Genomic DNA, 24,703 nt, shown 5'->3' on the forward strand with positions numbered 1-24,703 from the left:
GGAACTTTGAGGAGGATCCTCCACAGCCACTACAAGCTCCACCACACCAGCTCTCCTCCTTGCCCCAGGACCACCACCCAGAACTGACCCAGATCCAAGCATGGGCAAAGCAAGAGATTCCCGCACCAGCAAAGAGATCCCTACAATCCCCCTCTTATCAGCCACTTGATTCCCCCTCAGTCTGTGGGCTGGAAGCTCCAGAAGCAGCCCCCACCCTGGGGCTATGCTCGGGGACTGGAGCTGGGACTCCGGGCTTCTCTTGCACCACCATAGACACAGACTTTTCCCACTGACCTTCTAAGTTGTCTTTGGTGTTTGTGGGTTGAAAAGTCTGGAAACCACCACAGCTGCCTGCGATTCAGTCCTCTGAGGCCTGCTCTAGGTTTGCTGCTGCCTGCGCGCCCATGCCAAACTGCACTCCTCTCCCCACCCGGAGTGATATACCTTTCTGATCAACCATCCAGGTTGTCTTGGGCTGGAAATTTGTTTCACTCTGTCTTTTTGTGGGTTCTGCTAGACTAGAATTTGTTTAGAGCCATTTTTTACAGGTATTTGGAGAGGTTTGGGGGAGAGCTCAAACAAGTCATTGCTTTTACTCTGCCATCTTGGCTCCCTGCTTTGGTCTTTATCCAGAAAAGGACTTTTTTCCCTGTAGCCACAAATACTAATACTCCTCTTGGCCCTGGAACTGTGATCCAGAACTGCATACAGACAATGCAACAGGGTCCTGAACCCAACACCAGCAAAGGGTCCCCTGTAATCTCTTTATGACCAGTTGTCTAACTCCCTTACTGTTTGTGGGCTGAAAGTTCCCAAAGCTGATGCTGCCACTGATGCAGCTGCCTTCAAGGTGTGCTGTACATTCCAGGCCACCCTACCACCCCAGTGTGACAGACCTTTGCTGCTGACCGCTTAAGTTGTCTGGGGCTGAAAAATCATTTCATCCCTACATTTTGTTAGCTCTGCCTCTCCAGAATTCAATTTGAGGTGTTATTTTAAAGTTGTTTGGAGGAGAATTTGGTAGAGTTCAGGTGAATCTCTGCCTCTACTCTGCCATCTTGGCTCTGCCCCTAAATTGAACTACATTTAAAGAAGTTCACAATGTGAATATTCAATAACAGCCTTCTGTTCTTTGTATACTGAATTGTTCATGCTTAATAGATGAAACTAAAAACCGTCCCTCAATCACTTAGTCAAAAGATGTGAACAAACAGATCGCAAAAGGATAGCAAACTTAACAATCATATGAAAGAGTGCTCCCCAATCACTAATAATAAGAGAAATGCAAGTCAAAACAACTCTGAGGTTTAAGCTCATACCCAACAAATTGATAAAGACAACAAAAGAAGAGAATAGTCAATGTTGGAGGGATTGTGGAAAGGCAGGCATACTAGTGCACTGTTGGTTTGACTATGAATCAGTATGACCCTTTTGGAAAGCAATTTTGAATTACACAAAAAAAGTGACTGAAAGATCCCTACCCTTTGATCCAGAGATTCCACTGGTAAGCATATACCAAGTAAGTCAATGACAGGTCCCACAGGCACCAAAATATTTTATAGCAGCATTTTTTTTTAACAGCAAAGAATTGGAAACAAAATAGAAGCCCCGTGATTGGGGGAATGACTAACAGAATGACTAATGAAGATAAATTACGCTACATGGATGTAATGGAATATTATTATGATATAAGAAATGATGCAGAAACAGAATGGCACAGGAGACAGGGAGTTGGTTTTACAGTCAGGAATACTTGCTTTTACATCCTCCCTCTGACATACGTGTGTGTGTATACATATATACGTGTATGTGTGTATATATGTATGTATGTATATATGTATGTATATATGTGTGTATGTATATATACACACATGCATATGTACATACACAGATACACATACTTGTGTATACACACATACACACACACTCTGGTGCGATTCCAGGCAAGCCCTTTAACACTCAGTGCCCCATGCAACTTTTTTTCTTTGAAACAACTAGGGTTAAGCAACTTGCCCAGGGCCACACAGCTAGTAAGTGTCTGAGACCACATTTGAACTCAGGTCCTCCTGACTCCAGGGCAGTGCTCTATCCACTGCGTCACCTAGCTGCCCCACAACTCTTTAAGATTATAAATTGATATGTTGAAAGTATGTATGAATTTGCCTTGGTTTAAAGGTAGTGCCTTATCCCAGAGCTCCCTACCTCAATGAAGTCACAGGTACATTCTTTGAAAAAAGGAAATTATTAATATTATGAATATTAATAGTAATATGAAACATGAAATATATATGAACTTATACACACACCATCTTCGGCAAGAAACTTTTCCTGATCTCACCAACTGATAGTATTCTTCATTTCCAAACTGCCTTGCATTTAACTCTTCTCTGTATGTGTGTTTAGAAACTGTGGATTTATGTTGTATATATATTTTACATGTACTTGTCTTTCTCATTAGAATGCAAGCTCACTGCAAGTAGGCATCTTCTCATTCTTTGTATTTATGTCCCCAGAGCCTAATACAGTGCCTGGCAAATAGGTACTTAAAATATACTTATGGATTGATTAAACTTACGCAAAGTCAAGTAAGCAGAACCAAGAAAACAATGTACTCTGTTATTGCAGAAATGTAAATTAAAGGAGTAAAAACAAAACAATCAAAACTGAATGTTTAAAAAGATAATGACCAAGCTTGGCTGTAAGGAAGGTATATGAGAAGGCCCCTTCTCCCCTCTATATCTTTGCAGAAATAGAGGACCACGGGTGTGGAACACTGTATATATGTCAAACTTTTCTAATGTGGTGGTCAGTTTTGTTTAGCTGTCCCCTTCCCCCACCTTTATATTCTTTGTTATAGGGAAAGAGAGATCAAGAGGGAGAGGAGCGGGATACATTAGAAAATGTAGGTAATGCAAAAACAAGATATCAATAAAAAGTATTTTTTAAAAATGTTCATGTTTGTTAAGTTCACAATTTTAAAAAAGAAAGATAAATCCTACAACCACCATTTGGTTATTCTATGCACTTAGGATGCATCCACCTACTCATCATTTACAATTCTTAGTTTCCTTCAAATCAAATGTTTAAATTAGATAGTATTTATAAAGCACTTAGCACAGTGCCTTGCACATAGTAGGTGCTTAATAATGGCTATCTCCTTCCTCTTTTTTTCTTCCTTTTTTCTCTCCTTCTCCCTCTTTTCCTTCCCTCCCTCTTTCCTTCCCTGTCTCTTTTCTTCTATCCTTCCCTCCTTTTTCCTTTCTTCATCCCCACCCCTCCTTCCCTCCTTTTTCTTCTCTTCCTTCCCCCCCTTCCTTCTTTCCTTCCTTTCTCATTTTAAATGCAATGTCCTATGAGAAGCTTTTTCTGATTCCTCCTAGTTGCTGGAATTCTCTCCTTCCTCAAATGCTATTATATTTATGAGTAAATAATCTGCTGACATGTTGCGTCTCCCTAGTAGAATGCAATTTCTGTTGGGGAGGGGAGAGAACTGTTTTTTATTTTGTCTTTTTTGTATCCCCACTGCCTTTGTGTATTCCTAAGTGTCTTTGTATCTAAGTGCACACAGTAGGCACTTAAATGCTTATTGAATGCCCTTCCCAGTGTCAGGTGCTGCTCACAGGTTTTTTAATCCCAGGTAGCTCCCAGCTGACTAAGAGAGGCTTCCATATGAACTTTAACTGCATAGGTAAATGCTAAGTATCACCTACTAGCTCTATTTGTTACTATTTAGCCTGGAGTCCATCTAGGTCAAACAAGAGGTGCTACTACTCAGGACCTACCCAAAGAGCTTCCTGAAGCCAAAATCATTCACAGACAGGCATCTTTACATTTATTCCCACCACATTTTACATGATAAATAAAAAGAATTTCAAGGGCATTTTTAGCAAACTGAAGCACAGGCCTGGGAAATTTGACCAACATTGGGTAACAAGTCAATGAGACACTCAGAAATAGATTTCAGGCCTCTCCAGTGCTTTGGCTTGCTCCTCAAATAAAACCTATTCTCCTCTTTCTATAATAATATTTCCAAATGGATTTTTATAACATATATGTGAATTTATCCATAACAAAATCATCTGATTACATCATACAGAAATGATTCTTCATATTTTAATGTAAGTAACCTTCTACCACTTGACGTATGGTCCATTGTTAAGAATCTATTGGTAACTCTCATTTTCAATAAAGGAGCTTAAGGCAGTAAGGCAAATCCTCTTCTCTTTATCCCACTGGCCCCTGGGATGTGCCCTTTTTACCTCTAGATTGAAGAGCATATTAAAATCAGGAATGCAGACGTGTTTGTCCTCCATTTTCCTGCGCATGTTTTTGATGGCATGGATTGATGTCTCATAATACAATTGGGGTCTTCTGCGGAGAGGGAAGTCCTTCACCCAACTGCAGCAAATCTCGTGTAGTTTGCTGAAGACAGAACGTGCCAATTTCACTGTCTCAATCTCTGTGGAAGAAATACAGAAACCCCCAAATGAAAGGCTTTAGAGGACTGTTTCTGCCTGGCTTGCCTGCTTGCTAAAGACAAGTAGTTCATCTTCATCAAATTCATAAATAGAAGAGATTCACTCTTCCCAAGAAGAAATGACAACTACTTTGCATTCAAAAGCACAATATTATGCTGTCACTGTTTGTCTCTGAGTTATTAACATCAGACCAATGGACAAACGCCAGTCCTGAAGGCTGATTTCATCCCATCTCTGGAACTAGATTTAGTCTGGTCCCTGCTGAGCTCCAGTGGCATAACTGCCCTCCCAGACATAAAAGGCCCCAAAGAATAGTGGTTAATTAACTAACTGGTACTTCACAGGTCATTGTTAAATGGCATTAACTTAAAACCTATTGCTGTAGGTTACTAAAAAACAGTTTACCTCATTTAAGCACTATTGTCTCTTCCTCTTCCTTTTACCTCCTTTTTTTTCCTTTTCTCCACTTCCTTTATTCCTCTCTGCTCTACCTTCTTTTTCGGTCTCTTTCCTTGTGGAACACTAAAGGATTGGAGTTCTGATTGTAGAATGGGGCTGGAATTTTGGTTGTAGAATGTAAGCTGCTTGAAGGCAGGTAATGTATCATTTTTATATCTGTATCCCAACACCTAGCACAGAGCCTAGAAACAGAATAATGCTTAAGAAACGCTTCTTAATTAAAAAAAAAATTTTTTTTTACAGAATTATGGATTTAGGGCTGAAAGGGACCTTAGAACATCTAGCCCAAAGCTCTAATTTTACAAATGCAGAAACTGTGACTGGAGAAGTTGTGACTTGCCCAAGGTCACACAGACTAATAGGAATAGAACCCAGGTCCTTTAACTCCAAAGCCATTGTACAATAGTATTATATTTAGTGATTAAAGTTCTATGTTTTCTGTTCTTAATTTTAAAAGCAGGCAAATAGGATATGTTTAATTTCACTAAGGAAAGAAAAGTGTTTTATTCACTAACTCTTGGTAGAAAGAAAGGTTCCTTCTAGTTAGACTAAATCATAATCTAAGGATAGGTTAGAATCTATCATTTGGTAACCTTAACATTGATGAGAAGTAACTCTTTAGCATGTTAATGTTACTCTGTTTTTGTGTAATACTGTGGCTCCTGGTGCTTTGAGACTATGACGCTCCTTCTTTATTGTAAATATGGAGAAATATAAATAAAAGAAAAGTTGTGTGACTCGACAGCTGTTAACTGGCGCTGCAGTTAGGCAATATTATTGGGAATCATTCATGGCTTTTCATTCCATTGCAATGGTTCTCAGTCTATGGGATCCCCAACTTTGTATGTGTATAATTCACTGCCATCTTCATATTTAACACTAACAAAATATGCACCAGTGACTCAGTATAATAAATAATGAAACATACCTTCCGTAGACTGAATGATGTCTTGTACATATACTACTATTTTTCCAATGTATGTGATGCTGTTATATTTAATAAAATACAAATTTAAAAGTTACTGAATTCACCATAATTTTTTGTACCTGCAATTTCTAATCATAATTTCAAATTATATTTTGTAATTTATTTTTCCAGCATGGTCTCTTCCAGTTCTTTTAAAATTGTTTATTTATTTTTAATTTTCAACATCACTTTTATAAGATTTTGAATTCTAAAATTTCCTCCCTCCCTTCCCTTCCTCTTCCACAAGACAGTATGCAATCTGATATAGGCTACACATGTACAATCACATTAAACATATTTCCACATTAGTCATGTTGTGAAAGAAGAATCAGAACAAAAGGGGAAAACCATGAGAAAGAAAAAACAACAACAAAAATAGTATGCTTCTATCTGCATTCAGACTCCATAGTTCTTACTCTGGATGTGGATAGCATTTTCCATCGTGAGTCTTTTGGAATTATCTTAGATCCTCGCATTGCTGAGAAAAGCTAAGTCTATCAAAGTCAGTCATCACACAATGTTGCTGTTACTGTGTATACTGTTCTCCTGGTTCTGCTCATTTCACTCAGCAGCAGTTCATGTAAGTCTTTCCAGGTTTTTCTGAAGTCCACCTGCTCATCATTTCTTATGGAATTTGTAATTTACTAAAAGATATTAACAGCACATCTACTCTTAAATGGCAGTCTGAGAAATTGTTTGAGGTTGGGAACCACTGATCTATTGTTTGAACTCTAAAGGCGTGAGAGACTAATTGAGTTGCTCAAACATTCCACCTTTAACTTGTATGACCTTAAGTGATGGTGACAGAAGGAACAATACATTATAGGATGACTTGAATGGTGCTGAAGAAATTATATTAGATCTAATTTTATGCTCTACTCAAGATATAACAGTATTAAATTCCAAAGATAGCAAAGGAACCACGTGCATTTTTTGCAAAGGCTTCTAATAACTTCTATGAGAGTTGGAAAGATGTAGTAAATAGAGTGTTGAACTTGAAGTCAGAAGACCTAAGTTAAAATCCCATTTCTGACACTTGGTGGTTAGTGTGACTGTGGCTAAGTCACCCAATCTTTCTGAGCCCCAGGTAACTTCATAACATACTATGCTATACCTACTACAGGGAATTCCTATACTGAGAAAATCACAGATCCTTGATTATCTCAAACAGAAGAAGGAACAGAATGCTATTTTAAAAACTGGATTTTTCACTAACCTGAAATGACCAGACAGCCTGAGATAAACTAACACAAATCCTGAACAAGTTAAGTAAGGCTTCGTGTTTCGCAAGAACCTGGAATTCCCATCTTCTATTCCCAGCTCTGCCACTGCCTCTGTCTATATTTCTTACATATTAGGATAGAAAATTCAGAGCAAGGGCCCTCAACCAGCTGATTTCAAGTGAAGAGCTGCATTTTAAGCCATGATCAATCATGGTATCTGCAACTGGTCAGTCGATCTCTGCCCTCAAGGACTCACATTTTAATGGGAGAGACATGAAACTATCTAGGTACATAATATGTGTGTGTGTGCGTGTGTGTGTGTGTGTGTGTGTGTGTGTGTGTGTATACGCTACATGGTAGCTACTCTCAGAGGAAAGGCACTAGATGCCGGGAATACCAGGAAAGGCCTTCTGTAGAAGGCAGGAGTTGATTTGCATTTTGAAGGAAAAGCTAAGAAGCTAAGAAGTGAAGGAGAAGGAAGAGGATTCCAGGCATGGAGGCTATCATTCTTTGTCAGTAACCCTTGCCCCTCTTCCTTTAGTCTTTTTACTTTGGGAAAGTAAAATATAGTTTCTTTCCTGACTCAAAGAAAAAGCCTCTAAGGCTAGCAGCACGCATCACACTGGGATGGGTGGTAGGAGGTGGGGGTTCATCTGATGCAATAACATCAATCTGAGACAGCAAATCAGCTGCCTATTCAAGCAAAGCAGAATAAATGAGCAAATTTTAATTAACCATATACAAGGTGCCTTTCTTATTATAAATCACCAAGGTGGTAGTCTCAAGAGGCTAATTTTTTCGGAAGCAATTTTAATGGATGCTTCAATCAATCCTGAACATGCCTAGTGCTTCAGAGTGAGGATATAAACGTTATGGGAACCACGGAGCTAACGAAATTTATAAATGGCAGAAGCTATCCAGGGTAAAAGAAGAAGAAGTGATATGGAGTCCTGTATTTTGGATTCCATGTGGACTTTTTAGCTGGACTACACACTGCAAGCTTGTTCCCTTCCCCAGAGTTGCCTGATAGCTAATTTGGGTCTCCTGAACCTTGGGGCATGCAGAATCTGGAAAGCTGCAACAGAAGGAGAACATGAAGATAATAACAAATACCACCTTACCCTTGTATAGGACTTTGTAGGTTATTTGTTATTTCATTTGAGTCTCACATCAATTATTATCCCAGTTTTACAGATGGCTAGAGAGAATAAAGTGACAGGCCCAAGGCCATAGAGGCCGCCAAGTAGCTGAGCTACAATTCAAGCTGTCTTCCTTGGAGATCACATAAACTTCCATGAGTTTAATTATCATCTCTACACAGATAACTCCCAAATCTATTTATGGATCCCAAATCTTTCTCCTGAACTCCAATTCCACATCACCTTCTAGACATCTACACCAAGATGTCCCATAGGCATCTCAAACTCAAAATGGAATTCATTATATGTCCCCCCAAATCCCTTCCTTCTCCAAATTTCCCTATTTCTGTTGATGTCACCAAGATTCTTTAAGCGATGAATGTTTGCAACCTTGAAGACTTCCTTGACTACTTCCCCTGTGTCACCCCTGCATATCAAAGCACCTGCTAAATTTTGTCAATTCTTCCTTCATAAAAATCTCTCAACTTTGTCCCTTTCTCATAACTCACACAGCCACCACGCCAGTTCAAGTATTCATCAGCTATTTCTTGGATTAGTGCAACAGCCTAATTGGTCTTGCTGTTTTCAGTGTCTCCCCTCTCCAATCCATCTTCTACAAAGCTGCCAAATTAATATTGCTATAACACATTTCTGACTGCTACTCCCCTACTCAAAACTTGTCAGTGCCCCTCTATTGTCACTAGGATAAAATACAACTCCTGAGTCTCACAATTAATACTGCTACCATTTATCTTTCCAATTTAACTGCATATTACTACCCTTCACACACTCACAATTCAAGAAAAATTGGCTTGCTAGCTCTTCCCAGGACACAAAGTTTCATTTCCTACCTCTTTGCCTTTGCACAAATGATGTCTCATGTCTTAAATATACTCCCTACTCTCCTCTGCCCCTCAGAACCCCTGGTCTGCATCGAAGAGTACCTCAACTGCCACTTCTTTCAGCTTGAACTCTTTCCTGACTCTCTCTAGTTGTTAGTACTTTCTCCCTTTTGAAATGATTTTCTCTTACTTTGCATGGACTTTGTATTTACTTATCTATGTACATGTATTTCCCCAATAGAATATAAGCTCCTTTTGGACAGATGCTGTTTCTTTTCTTGTCTTTCTATATTCCCAGGGTCTAGCATAGTCCCTGGCATGTTGAAGATGCTCAATAAATGTTCGCTAAATTGAAGTTTCTCTCCTAATTTAATGTTTTTCCCATTTCACTTTGTTGCCTCTCAATATGTATTTTGCTGTTATGAGAAATGTTTGTTTTCAATGGAAATAACCAGAGTGAAAGACAAAACACAGGAATTAGAGACTTTAAAGTCATCAGAAAGAATAGGGAAGCCAAGAGGTGGAAGTGAGGAGGAAAAGGATTCCAGGCATGGAGCATATCATCTTTTGTTAGCAGCCCTTGCCCTTCTTCCTGCAGTATGGGTTCTTAACAACGGGGATAAGAGATAAACAGGAGAACTGTGTTTCAATGGTATAGGGAACTCCTGGATCAGAAAAATCACTCTTCCAAAGTAAGCTGGCACCTTCTCTACAACTTATAATATTAAAGAACTGTCCCAGAACACAAAACCATATTCCATATGCTAATTTCCCCCATGGATTTATAAATAAACTTTCTCTCCCAGTGAGATCTCAGTACAGTTCATCCTGGGTAAGACTAATTAAGTAAAGTAAAGATTTTTCAAATGATTTGGAATGATGGTATACCAGTTCAAATCCCAGGGTTGGCATAGGCATATCTCTCTGGCATCTCTTGAAAGGTTCTGGAGCAAGAATTTCGTTGTTGTTGAGTCATGTCCAACTCTTCGTGACTCCTTTTGGGGTTTTCTTGGTAGAGATATTGTAGTGATTTGCCATTTCCTTCTCCAGCTCATTTTAGAGATGAGGAACTGAGGCAAATAGGGTTAAATGACTTGCCCAGGGTCACCTAGCTAGTAAGTGTCTGAGGCCAGATTTGAACTAAGGAAGATGAGTCTTCCTGATTTCAGGCCTGGCATTCTATCCACTGTGCCACCTAGCTGCCCTGAAAGCAAGAATAGTCACTACCTACTGATTTTCTCCCCACCTTCTCCACCCCCTCCAAGCCTCTTCAATTTAATATCACAAGTTTATGGCGTTTAAGAAATTTTTTCCTGAAATTAGAGTCTAGGTCAATCCTTCAGCTTTTCTCTAATATGAAACATTTTCCTGAAGGGAATGCTGCAGAATGTCAGCAACACAAATAATTGCTGATTGAAATGGAAGGGGAAAGGGGGAGGGGAGTAAAAATGGTCCCCAGTAGCAATCCACCCCCTCACAGCTGTAAATTACTCAGTAGTCATTAAGGTCTTGGTTCTGATCTAGAGTTAAAGCTGAGTCAGCTATCATCCTGACTATATGATGCAGAATTTTATTGCAGTGACAGAACTTGTAGAGAAATAACTCCAGATCATAGAATCACAGAATCGGAGAGTTGGAACGGACCCCAGAGGGCCATCTAGTCCAACTGATACATAAAAAGAATCATCTGACAAGTAGTTGTTCAGCCTCTATCTGAAGACCTCCAAGGAGAGGGAACCCACGGCTCTCGAGGCTGACCATTCCACTTTCAGGCAATTCTAACTGTTAGCAATTTTCCCTGATGTCAATCCTAACTTATCCTCTTTGGAGCTTCCATTTGGAGCTTCCATTTGTCCTTATCCCTCTTGGTTCTGCCCTCTGGGGCCAAACAGAACAATTTTAATTCGTCTGTCCATATGACAGCTCTCCAATACTTGAAGATAGCTTGAGTCTTCTCCTTTACAGATTAAACATGCCTAGGTCATGACCTGAACTAAAAGCTCTTTACCACCCTGGTTGTTCTTTTCTGGACACTCAATCTTATCAATGTACATCTTAAAACATGGTACCCAGAACTGAACACCGTACTCTAGATAAGATCTGATGAGGGCACAGTATAGTGAGACTGTTACCTCCTATTCTGGAAGTTATAATTCTCTAAATGTAGCCCAAGGTCACATTAGTTTTTTTGTTTTTGTTTTTGTTTTGGCTAGGCAGTGGGGTTAAGTGAATTGCCCAGGGTCACACAGCTATTAAGTTTCTGAGGCCAGATTTGAACTCAGGTTCTCCTGACTCCAGGGCAGGCACTCTATCCACTGTGCCACCAAGCTGCCCCAATACATTAGCTTTTTGGGGGACCACATCACACTGCTGGCTCTTATTGAGTTTGTCATCCAGTAAAACCCCTAGATCTTTTCCAGAACAACTGCTTTCTGAATATATTTTCTCCATCTTATTTTAGTTGATTTTTTTTGTACTCAAGTCCAAGACTTTACATTTATCACTACTATATTTCATCTCATTAGAGATGACCAAAAAGTTCTGTCAAGATCTTTTTAGATCCTGACTCCATCATCCATTTTTTTAGTCATCACCCCTAGCTTTGTGTTATCTGCACATTTGATGAGAATACCATGTATCCCTTTATCCTATTAATAGATTAAAATGTTAAATAGCACAGGGCATAACATAGATACCTGGGATATCCCATTAGAGACCTCCTAGAATGTTGACATTGAACCATTAAGAACTAGGCTTTGCGTTTGGTCAAACAACCAGTTTTGAATTCAACTTATTCTGTTATTACCCAGCCCGCATCTCCATCTTCTCCACAAGAATAATATGAAATTCTTAATCAAAAGCTTTCCTCAAATCTAGGCGAACTATGTCCATAGCATTTTCCTCATCTATGGGTTTAGTAATCCCATCAAAAAAGGAAGTAAGGTTAGTCTGGCATGAGTTGTTCTAATGAAACCATGCTGGTTCTTTGTAATCACCACTTCTCTTTCTAGATATTTGCCAACCATCTCTTTAATGATCAATTCTAAAATTTTCCCAATAAGTGAAGACAAGCTTATTGCCCTATAGCTTGCAGTCACTATTCTCTTTTCTCTCTCTCTCTCTCTCAACACTTGCTCTTTCCCAATCTTATGGTAATTCATTTTTCATAATCTTTTACATATTGCTGATAGTAGCATAACAAATCATATTTGCCAGTTCTTTTAGAAACCAAGGATGTAGCTCATCTGAGACTGGTGACTTGAATTTATCAAGGGCAGCTAGATGTTTTCTTATTATCTCTTTATTTATCTTGGGTATCATGAGTTAATCATTTCATTCTGTCATCTCCAGAGTAAAGGTCATTCTTCCTGGTTGCAGAGATACCAGAAACAAAATACAAATTGAATGGCTCTGCTTCTCTCTTTTGTTAATTAACATCATCCCCACCTATCTTATGCAAAGATCTTTTCTCTTCTTTGGTCTTCCTTTATCTCCTAATATAGGTTTTAAAAAAACAAACCCAACAAGCCCTTTTGCTGTTTTTAGCTTCCTTCACCAGCCTCAGCTCATCCTGAGCTTTAACATTCTGACACTTTTTACAGGACAGAACCACACTCTAATATTCATTCTCTGGTTTTGTTTTCATCTTCTGTAAATTTCTTTCTAAAATTCAAGTTGGTTGGTGAGTTCCTGGTGCATCCACATTGATTTCTCCTGACAAATCTTATTTTTCTTTCTCAATAGAATTATTTCCCTTTGTGTCTTCAGAATTTCATTTTTGAGCAACTTATATCTCTCCTGGGCTGACTTCCTGAAGCATTTTAATTCATGGGATCCTGCAAATCTTTCCTCTGAAATCTCTGAAATCTGCTTTCCTAAAATCTGGAATGTTATTAGATTATACCTGGAAATCTTCTCCTTCTCTATCACAAACTCCAGGTTAGATACTTTCCCCTCACCTACTCAGGTTTACTATCATTTCTACCACTGTAATAAGTTTCTCCCTGTTAGGGAAAAAACTGACCCAGAATAGAATTTCCCCTTATTGGTTTCTCCATCTTTTAAGGATGACAAGAAGTTATTAGCTGTTCTGCTTTGGGGAAAGAGAGAGAGTTCCAGCAGATGTTATAATAATTGAAGTCCCTTATCACTACTTTATCATATCTCTGTGCTAGACTTGTGATGTTCCCCAAACTCCTCATTTATTTCTTCTCTTCTGTCTAGGTAGTTGTTGGTATACTCCAGTGATAAAGTCACTTTGTTTCTCCCTCCTTTGACCTTCACCAAATACTCTCTATCATGCTGGTTCTTGTATTTCCATCTTCTTAATATACAGTACTATCCCATCCTCCCCATCTACTTACTCTTTTTCTTTTGAATAAGGTAAACCTACATCCAGAGCCACAGTCCAGTCATATGGATCATCCCGCCAAGTTTCCATGATACCTAAGAGGTTAAATTTGCCTCCTTGCACTACTATCTCTAGTTATTGTTACCTATATCAGAGCAAGAATCCTATCTAACTTCACTCTGGACCACAATGGTTTCAGGTGAGTCAGTTACTGTTGGCTAAGACAAGAGGAGACATTTGCTTCAAGAGCAACAGTTCTTCATTCCTAGATACTTTTTCCTACCAAAGAATAACTTGGAGGAAAGGAGAGAAGTGGTACAAATCTTCTAGGTGTCTCCTAATTTTGTTTGTTCTTGTGGTAATTTCCAGGGCCCTTTATTAAATGACATAAACACCCACTGTACAAAGAACAATTTTTTTCATTATTCATTTTCTTTACATTCCTCAGCATCTAACTAATCTGCTTTGGTTTTTTGGTATGGCAAATTTAAAAGCAAATATCCACAACTGGGCAAGCAACTTTAACCTCAACTGGGTCTTCACTTGTGTGGAAATCCTTTTATCCATTTCATACTGACTCCCTATCACTTTCCTCAAAGCAGTTGCTCCAAACCTCCTTCTCTCCTTAAGCTCCAACTTACCTCCCGACCCCTTCAACTCATCACTCCCCTCCTCTCAGCAAATCACTTTATCTCCTATTTCACTGGGAAAACCCAGGTCTTCTGACATAAGTAGAGCTAACTCCTCAACCCCTTGATTCCTATCCCCTCTAGTCATTGGAACTTGCTTAGTTGATCAACAATCTAATAAAAATAAACCCTTCATTGGCCCTACTGCCCCCACAAGCTATCTTCTCATCTCATCTTCCCTCCCCAAACTTTTTTAGCCAGAGTAGTTTATTTCCCCAACTAGTGCTTCTTCATTTACTACTACACTCTTCCAACCACCTACAATCTGGCTTACATTCTCAATCCTCTCACTGGTATTATTCTCTCTTAGGTCACCAATAAACTTAAATTTTTTTCTCAATTACATGCAAAAACAATTTTTAATATTCATTTTTTAAAATTTTGAGTTCCAAATTATCTCTGCCCCTCTATTCCTCCCTCCTTGAGAAGACAAGCAATTTGATATAGATTATACAGTGCAGCCATGCAAAACAGATTTCCATATTAGTTATATTATAAAAGAAAATAAAGGCAAAAAAACCTCACAACAATCCAGAAAAATAAAGAATAAAAAAGTATGATTTGAACCGTATTTAGACTTCATCAGTTCTTTCTCTGGAGGTATATAGTATTTTTCATCATAAGTCCTTTGGAATTGTCATGGATCATTGTATTGTAGAGAAGAGCTAAATCATTCATAGTTGATCATCAGACAATACTGCTGTTACTGTGTACAATGGTCTCCTGGTTCTGCTCACTTCACTGTGCATCAGTTCATATAAGGCTTTCCAGGTTTTTTCTGAAACCACCCTGCTTGTCATTTCTTATAGCACAATAGTATTTCATCACAATCATAAACCACAACTTGTTCAGCCATTCCCAATTGCTACCACAAAAAGAGCTGCTATAAATATTTTGGTACATATAGGTCCTTTTCCTTTTCCTTTGATCTTTTTGTGTTACAGACCCAGTAGTGGTATTGCTGGACCAAAAAGCAACTTTAACCTCAACTGGGTCTTCACTTGAGTGGCATCACTCTTTTGGGCATAGTTCTGAATTGCTCTCTAGAATGGCTGGACCAGTGCACAACTCCACCAACAGTGCATTAGTGTTCCAATTTTTCCACACTCCCTCCAGTATTTGTCATTTTCCTTTTCTGTCATGTCAGTTAATCTGATAGGTGTGAGGTAGAGTCTCATTTGTTTTAATTTGTATTTCTCAACAGTGATTTAGTGCATTTCTTCATATGACTATAGATAGCTTTGATTTCTTCTTCTGAAAACTGCCTGTTTATATCCTTTGACAATTTATCAGTCAGGGAATGACTCATATTCTTATAAATTTGACTTAGTTGTCTATATATTTGAGGAATTAGGCCTTTATCAAAGAAACTATCAATAACCTTTTAATTGTCAATGCCAATAACTTTTTCTCAGTCCTTATCCCTCCTTGACTCTTCTGCAACTTTAGATACTGTAAACTCTTCCCTCCTACCCTTTCCTCTCTTGGCTTCTGTGACTCTCCTCTTTTCTGGCTCTTTTCCAGGTTTTCTGACCAAAGTCCTAAGCTAGTTAGTTCTTCATCTTTCTGCCACTACCTATGGATGAACATTCCTCAAAGCTCTGTCCTTCAGCTTCCCTTCCCATACTCCTGCAGGGTGATCTCTTCTGTTCCCAACGGTGTAACAATCACATGTAACCTCATGTTCCAGTGGTGTAATCATCACATGAGATGATTCTCAAATCGAAATATCTAGCTCTAATTTTTCCCCTGTGCTCCAGTTCTCCATCTGGCTGCCTGGACAGCTTCACTTGATTGTTGCACCGGCACCTCAAGCTCAACATGTCCAAAACATAACCATACATCTCTCTTCTTCCCTTCAAAAATCCCAGATTCCCTATTTCTACTAAGAGTACTATCATCCTCCCAGTTACCCAGATTCAAAATCTATCATATTTGCCTCTTCCCTTTCCCTCATTCCCTCACATCGAGTCAATTGCCATATTCTGTCAATTCTTCCTCCACAACATCTGTCCCATCTGCTCCACTTGCTCAGCCATTTCCCTTCCTTGACCTTTCGGTCAAGGCCTTGCAGATCTCATCTGGACTACTGCAATAGCCTACTAACTCTTCCCTCTTAAATATACCCTTGACACACCTACTGAAGTAATCTAGGGCACAGGTTTGACCATATTACTTCTAGGTAAATCTACACTAGTTGTTCTTCTGACTCAACATGACATCTCTCTCAATGCGTTTGCACAGGCTATCTTTCATGCCAAAAATGGTACTCTCCTTATTTCTGTCTTTTAGAATCCTTATCTTCTTTTGAGGCTCAGCACTTGTGCTACCTTATCTGTGAAGCCTTTCATGAATCAAACCTGTAAGCATTCTCTTCTTTTGCCTCACTATTTCTCAGATAGAATACAGAGTCTTCAGAACAGCATTTAAGACCCTCTCCAGTCTGACTTTTACCTTTCTAGCCTCAGTTCATATTACAGCCCTTTATGAATTGTACATTCCAGCTAGACCAGATAGCCATTTCCTGAACTCAGTAGTTTATCTCCTGCCTCTATGGATTCACACAGACTATCTCACTTGCTTGGGATGCACTTCTTCCTCATCTTTGCCTCTCAGAATTCTTGCCTTTTTTTTTTTTGGCCTTTTTGGTAAGGCAATCAGGGTTAAGTGACTTGCCCAGGGTCACACAGCTAATAAGTGTCATGTATCTGAGGCCAGATTTGATCTCACGTCCTTCTGACGCTAAGGCCAGAGCTTATCCACTGCGCCACCTAGCTGCCCTCTTGTCTTCCTTCAAAACTCAGTTCAGTGACCTCCTCCCCTGTAGGGCTTTTCTGATCACTACCCCTATGCAGTTTGCCTTACATTTTTATTAACGTGAAAATTATTTCTCCCAGCAGAATGTAAGTTCGTTGTGGGCAGGGACTTTTGCTTTGGTCATTGTATCCCCAGCACCTAGCACTAGAGTTGGCATAGAGTAGATAGTTAAATGTTCGTTGAACTGAATTGTATCTATTTCACCCCTCTCTCCTCTGCTTGAAGTTAGAGACTATGGTATTTTTTATCTTTTCATCACTGGTGCCTAGAATGGTCAACGTAGTGGCTCTTAGGTTAATGTGTTAAAATGAAAAATTGCCATATTAGATTATTTTGAGTGAAAGGTCTCTTATTTTCAAAAACATCAACATTTCTTTATGACTGAATAAATTCTGCCTCTGTAAGACATTGACAAATATATTCTGCTCCTTTGCCTGGGGGGAGAAAGCCTATAACAGACTCTCGGAAAAGCTGGACTGTCAGATGCACATTTTCCTTATAGCCACCTCCCTATTGACTGATAGGAAATTTACTGTAACAAAGAGTTTCTACTTTACAGTTGTTTTTAGAAAGCTTTTTTGTTCTTGACATCTTTTTTTTTTGTATAGTGCAATATTTTCGGTGCTCTGTGTGCTTGGTTTATTAAAAGTAAGCTACAAAACTTCACTTTTATTTTGTTCTCATTTAAACTCAGAAGTAAGACATGATTAAAATAATAATAATAATCTGACAGGCTCCTTGACTAATAATTAATGCTTCTCTTTGGCTCACTCTTTCCATTTGTCCAGTCATCCATCTCTTCCACTCTCGTGGTCATTGTAACTGTTTCCCTTACACTGTAGCATCATACCTCCTATACCTCTCTCCTCTCTTCTGAATTCATCTACAAAAACTAAAAATGTTCCCCCCTTCTACTGACTTATTTTTTTAATGTCCCTTTCTGGAAGTTGATACGAATCATTTAAACCCATCACTGAGGAAATACAATTGAATATAGATTTAGGTGCCATTTGCTGTGAGTCATTTTGCATAGCAATATTTTAGTATTGTACTAATAATGTAATCATGTACTAATGTACAGAGCTACTTACCCACAATTCCTTCTGCGCCATCTGTTTCCTTTGGTATATAGTACATCGAAAGATCACTCTGAAGGACTTCGTCTGATGTTGCTCTGGCTAAAGCAGCAGCCAAAAAGGAAGGGCAATTACTGAAAAAGATAAAGGGAAGGCAGTTTTCAGCAAGAGTTAATAAAGCAGTGAATTTCATATAAAGCTGAGGTCATTTCAAAATCAGAAGGGATACAAGGAGGTCAAAGACAGAAAGGCCCCATATATACCAAAATATTCATAGCAGTGTTTTTTATGGTAACAAAAGTAGAAAGTGGGAGCTCTTAGGTTGAAGAATGGCTGAAAGAAATGTGGGATGTGAATGTAATGGGATATTATTCTGCTATAAGAAATGAAGGGGGATGGATTCAGGGAAATATGGGGAGGCATATGAATGAATGTAGAGCAAAAAAAAAAAGGAGAACCAGGAAAACAATAAATACAATAACTATAATGATGCTAATAAAGATAACATTAAAAAGCAGCTAAATTCAGATGAAATGCAAAGGTCAATAATGATCTCAAAGAGGATAGAGAGAGAAGAGAAAGAGGGAGGGGGAGAGCGGGAAAGGTGAAGAGAGGGAGTGGAGAGAGAGAGAGGAGACAGGGACTGGAATTTTGCTTAACTGTTTTTTTTTGTTACTGGGAAGGATTCTATAGTGGGTACGTCAGAAAATGATTGTGAAATTAAAAACAAATGGGCATCGTAAAACAAAGGGGACACAGTAGCAATGTTTAAATCCTCCATTGCTAAGCAAAACATTTAGAAAGAGCCCCTTTGACAATTGTCAAATAAATTCAATTAAACATTCATTATGCATAAGGTACCATACCAGGAGAGATGCAAAGATTAAGAAGATAGTGGTTCTTGCTTTCATGGAGTTTATAATCTGCCAGAGGAAATAAATAGGATCTCTCCTTATGGTAGGGCAGCTAGGTGGTATAGTAGATAAACCACTGGGCCTGAAGTCAGGAGGACCTAAGTTCAAATTTGACCTTAGACACTTACTAGTTGTGTGACCCTAGGCAAGTTGCTTAACCCTGTTTGCCTCAGTTTCCTCATTTGTAAAATGAGCTGGAGAAGGAAAATGGCAAACCGCTCTAGTATCTTTGCCAAGAAAACCCCACAATGAGTCACAAAGAGTAAGACATGACTGAAACGATTCAACAACCACCACTACTTATGGTAGATCCCTGTGAAACCCAGGGAGTTCTGATATAATATACACACACACTTCTGCTTGAATGGTACTTAATAAAGAGTTTATTTTTCTGAATAAATCCAATGGCCCTAACCAGAGCCCCTAATCCTTGGGTGACTCTAGACCACTTAATGCATTGATATGGGAACTCCCAGTGCAGAAACTCCCTTCACCAATGCAATTTGTAACTTCTCTGTAATTTATAGTCTTAAAAGAGTTGTCCAGGGGTAGTAAGAGGTTAAGAGCCTAGCTCAGGGTCACAAAACAATTAAGTGCCTCCATGGGATCTGAACCCCAGGTCTTCCTGACTCCAACTCAGGAATTCTGAGTTGTTAAATAATCCTCCTTAATGCCTCGAAGTAGACTTGAAAATGACCGTTTTTATAAAGACTGTCCTATTTTACTCCCCTGGCTTTATTGCCATATGACTGACCATACAGGCTGTAGTGGCTATTTTCCCAAATCACCTTTTCTGTACAGTCACTTCCCCTACCCCATCATCTCATTACCTCTGAGTTAAAAAGAAAACTTTCTTGTTCAATTCCTGTTTAGCTCTGAATTCATAAAAGGATGTTAAAACTTTAGAGAATGAGAGCATTAACCATTGGTTCCATTAGTGGCAGATGTATCATCTGCAAGACACTTTCAGTCCCCGTTAATTTTTTTTTCTTTTTTGTCAGACAGAATGAAAATATTTTCAGTGAGGTAGGGAAGAGGATTAGCTGACTAATACCTAGGGAGATGTTCAACATCAAGTCAGACACTTTATTCACACAGCTATTCCCATGTGACAGAAAGCTATAAACTAAGCCTGAATCTTTTCTCATGGTTTTGACTTTGAATTAAAACAGTGATTATTTCTGAAAAATCAGATTTGCAAATATATTTTAAAACAGTCACATCAGAGAATGTTTGATATTACTTAAACAGAAGCATATCCTGTCATTATTAAGAGAATTACCAGGAGTGACTGATGTGCTAATAACTGCCTCCATTCACCTTTTCTCATACAGTACTAGGAAGATTCTGATACAAGTTTTAATGTTTGAGCAAATGTAAGGTATGTCTGGGGGCAGCTAGGTGGCATAGGGGATAGAACTCTGGGCTTGGTGTCAGGAAGACTCACCTTCCTGAGTTCAAATCTGGCCTCAGACGCTTACTAGCTGTGTGACCCTGGGTAAAGTTGCTTAACCCAATTTGCCTCAGTTTCTTCATCTGTAATATGAGCTGAAGGAAATGGCAAACCACTCTAATATCTTTGCCAAGAAAACCCCAAATGGTGTCATCAAAAGTCAAACACAAAACAACTGAATAATAATAATGAAAGATATGTCTAACAAATATTAAGGGAGTGCAAATTTCTTTTGTTGGGGAGAGGGGGATGATTTAGTGAAAGTCACTGCATTGAGACCTCTCTGAACTTTGTGTTAGGTTCTTTGTTTGGGAAGAGCTCTGAAAAATATAAATGTTTTGACCAATTCATTCATCTCTTTTCCAAGTAGAGAAAATAATTATGTTTAATTAGGATAACCATGGTGGCATCATCTAAAGGATGCTAGGACTAGAGCTAGAAGTAACCTTAGAGGCCATGAAATTCAACCCCTTCATTTTAGAGATGAGAAAACTAACACCCAGGGAGATGAAGTGAGTTGTCCGAGGTGAGGAAGGGAGTAAGCATCAGAAGTGGGATAGGAACCTGGGTCCTCAAAGCAGGGACTGTCTTTTTATTTGTATCTTTCTTTGTATCTCTAGGACTTCAAACAGTGTCTGGCACAAAAGCAACTGTCTGTTGACTCCAGAGTTAATGTTCTCTCCGCTGTCCCATGTTGCTGAATTCCACTTGACTCCTCTGAAATTAGCAATTCAACTTTATGGTCACTTTAAACATTGGTACCATAATCAAAGGATGATAAGATCCTAGCTTTAGAGCTGGAACTTTAAAGGCCATTGAGTCTAACCCCTTCATTTTACAGATGAAGAAACTGAGACACAAAGAGGTTAACAACTGGGAGTATGGACATTTAAAGCATGCTAATGGTCTACTCTGTATAAGTCTAGACCACTTAACTCATTGCTATGGGAACTGTTAGTGCAGGAACTTTCTCCTTCACCAATGCAGTTAGCAACTTCTCTGTAATTTGGAGACTTTAGAGAGTAAACTAGGCAAAAAACTGGAAATTGAGGGGATGCCCATCAATTGGGGAATGGCTGAACAAGCTGTGGTACATGAATATAATAGAATATTATTGTGCTATAAGAAATGATGAGCAGGCGGATTTCAGGAAAACCTGGAAAGACTTACATGAACTGATGTAGAGTGAAATGAGCAGAACCAGGAGAACATTGTACACAGTAACGGCAACATTGTGTGAAGATCAACTATGAATGACTTAGCTCTTCTCAACAATACAATGACCCAAGACAATTCTAAAGGACTCATGATGGAAAATGCTAACCACCTCCAGAGAAACAACTGATGGACTCTGAATACAAATTGAAGCCTGCCATTTTCACTTTCTTTATTGTGTGTGTGTGTGTGTGTATGTGTGTGTGTTTTCCCTTTCAGTCTGTTTCTTTTTTCACGACATGACTGATATGGAAATATGTTTTGCATGATTGCATATAAATAACCTATATCAAATTGTTCACTCTTTTAGGAAAAGGGAAGGAGAGGGAGGAAGGGAGAAAAATTTGGAACTCAAAATTTTGTAGAAATGAATCTTAAAAATTTTCTTTACATATAATTGGAAAAATAAAGTACTATTTTAGAAAGAGAGAGTAGCCTAGGGGCAGTAGGAGATTAAAAGACTTACACAAAGCTAATGTCTTCATGTGATCTGAATTAGGTCTTCTGTATTTCAACTCAGGAATTCTGAGTTGTTAAGTAATCCTCCTTAATTACTTGAAGTAAACTTGAAAATGACTATTTTTACAAAAATTATACAGATGGTAGAGACAAGATGTCATAGCTGATTAACAGTCAGACATGGAGTCAGGAAAAATGGGTTCGAGTCCAGCTTCTAGCATAGACTGACTGTGTGACCATGGAGAGGTCTCTTTACCTGTCAGTGCCCCAGGCAGCAACACCCAAAGACAATAAATTATAGATGAGTTATTATTTGCATCAGTTAAGGACATTCTACACTGGGAGGTCCCATACCAATGAATTAACAGGTCTAGACGTTTCCTCTCTAAATCTTCATACATATGCTCCCCCCCCCCCAACCCTAGCCAATACAGGCTACTCTACATTACCATACTTTCTTAAGTGTTCATCATCCCAACCATCAAGGACTTTGTATCTTCATGAAAACAAGTCCACTAAAGAGAAATGAATGCTCATTCAGTATTTTGTTCCTTGCTTTAGATCCCAAAGCACCCAATCAACCCTCCTAGCTATGTGCAGGTAAATATAATAATTCTGTATTACATGCTATTGGATCATTTTTAATCTAGCATAAATATCCTCAACTGAGAAAAGAGAGAAATCAATCATCAGAATTCTATTTATACTTCAATTGGATAGCTAATCACTTAAATAGGTTGCTCTTCACCAAAGCTAGTAATGACTCTGTGCACATGAAAATATATTAGAATTTCCCAAAGTATTGAATTTCCCATGGCTTTGCTCATAAGAAGGCTCCCAGGTTCAATAAGTTGTCACATATTGATACCCATGATCAAACTACTGAGGGAATTGTGGGAATTGAGTGAACCACACTCATTCCACCTTGTGTCTCAATTCTGGAGCTCGCTCAGTTCCCTTCCTATTCTATTATGGTCTAGTCCGATTTTTGTCTCGTGAGGAAGCTTTATTCGTTTATGGAAATTGTGAGAAAACTTTATTACATTGTTTAAACCTAGTCCTACATGGCTGGGAATCTGGACCACCTCTACTTAGAGGTGCTTAGAGGCTCTTAACCTAGGGTTAACCCCTAGACCTAGGTTAAGCTGACTAGAAGCCCCAGTCAGATCCAAAGATTGTTGTAAAGAGTTTTCTCACGATTATATATCTCAAGCAACCCATACGCCTTAGTTGAAAACTGGCCCTGTACTGGTCAGTTACTGTTTCCTTGTATTCTTTGATTAGATAAGACACTTGGGGGAGGGAGAGTGGGACAACTTTTCTGATTTCAGGGAATTGTACCTGCCGGCTCTCCCTCTCCCAACTAGGAAGCCCTTAATCTTTCATCCAATTAGAAATCAGATTATCTAATCTTGTATCCTGTTTTATATCTTGTTAATTGTTTTCTTTTAACGCATAAAAATCTGTCTCCCCCTGTATTCAGGGTCCAGTGCCAAGCTGAGGAGGCCTGGTCCAGATTTGTTATGCAATTGGCATGCATCACTTAATAAATTGACATGCTCAGAAGTTCAAATCTGTTTCCTCAGTTATTTCAGATTTTACCCATCTAGTATTATTTTAAGCTAACAAATAATTATCCTTCTATAATCTATACATGAACTCTCAACTCACCTGGCATGTACTGAAATCTTTGGGATTTCACTTTGTATAGGCCATAGTCACAAATATCCTGATTATTTATCCCTGCTAACAATATTAATTATTAACCTGCTGTTAAAACTAAGTATTTAATCTTTAGTCTTAACATCTTTTAGCCTACCTTGCTATCCTGTTTGTATTCTTTATATATATATATATATATATATATAAACCAAAACCTGCTTAGAAGAATATTTTATGATTCACAAAAAGACATTGATTGTGTTACAATGCACAAACCACACACCTTCTGTGGCTCAGTCTTTAGTCAATGTTTACACAAATTAAATTTTTTTTCATCAGCTTTTCCTAAATGATTCGTTTTGTAAAAGTCAAGCAGTGATACAGCAGAATGTTAAGACAGACACAGATGTTCTGTCATTACGGGAGCACGAAAATCATTCTAAGAATCTGTGGATTAACACTATATTCCTTGCCGAATGACACATCTCAGGAAAGAGCATGTTAGTTTTCTATGCAATACAAGACTACTTTCCTGTTTAGACTTCACACTGGAGCATGTGGATTCAGTGACATGGACTACATGAAAGGAAATCTTTAGGATTTCCTCTCACTGCAGTGAACACAGATTGATTTTTTTTTCTTGTAGCCTGCCTTTGTTTGCTAAAGCAATCAGGGAAAGTTCCTCATAATTATGGTGATAACTCAAACCCTCAGAAGGCAGTGGTATCTTATAATTCACACCACGTATTATTTCTATTTTGCCATAGGGTACAAAAGATTAGATGCTCAGAATCTAATCAGTGACACAGTCTGACTCTGAAGGTTGGATATATGTGGATTCATACTGGGTTTCATACTGGGTGAGACTTTTCTGGGAGAGAACCAAAATTTCAACATCTAACAGCTATAGCCAATCTTAATAGAGGCAATGTGGAATAATGGGACTAGGAGTCAGAAAA

At 38.6% G+C, this 24,703-nt stretch overlaps 1 protein-coding gene across 1 annotated transcript in view; it reads right to left on the reverse strand.

The window, feature by feature from the left end:
- Nucleotides 1-24,703, reverse strand: part of PPM1E (protein phosphatase, Mg2+/Mn2+ dependent 1E) — a 206,270-nt gene that overhangs the window by 17,677 nt on the left and 163,890 nt on the right. Inside the window, exons 2-3 of the mRNA XM_027870540.1 lie at nucleotides 18,057-18,175; nucleotides 4,260-4,459 (exon numbers count right to left, since the gene is read on the reverse strand). Coding sequence (XP_027726341.1) covers nucleotides 4,260-4,459; nucleotides 18,057-18,175 — 319 coding nt within the window. The remainder of the gene's footprint in view (nucleotides 1-4,259; nucleotides 4,460-18,056; nucleotides 18,176-24,703) is intronic.

The sequence above is a fragment of the Vombatus ursinus genome, unplaced genomic scaffold, assembly GCF_900497805.2.
Source record: "Vombatus ursinus unplaced genomic scaffold, bare-nosed wombat genome assembly UNPS02014797.1, whole genome shotgun sequence".
Classification (NCBI taxonomy): domain Eukaryota; kingdom Metazoa; phylum Chordata; class Mammalia; order Diprotodontia; family Vombatidae; genus Vombatus; species Vombatus ursinus.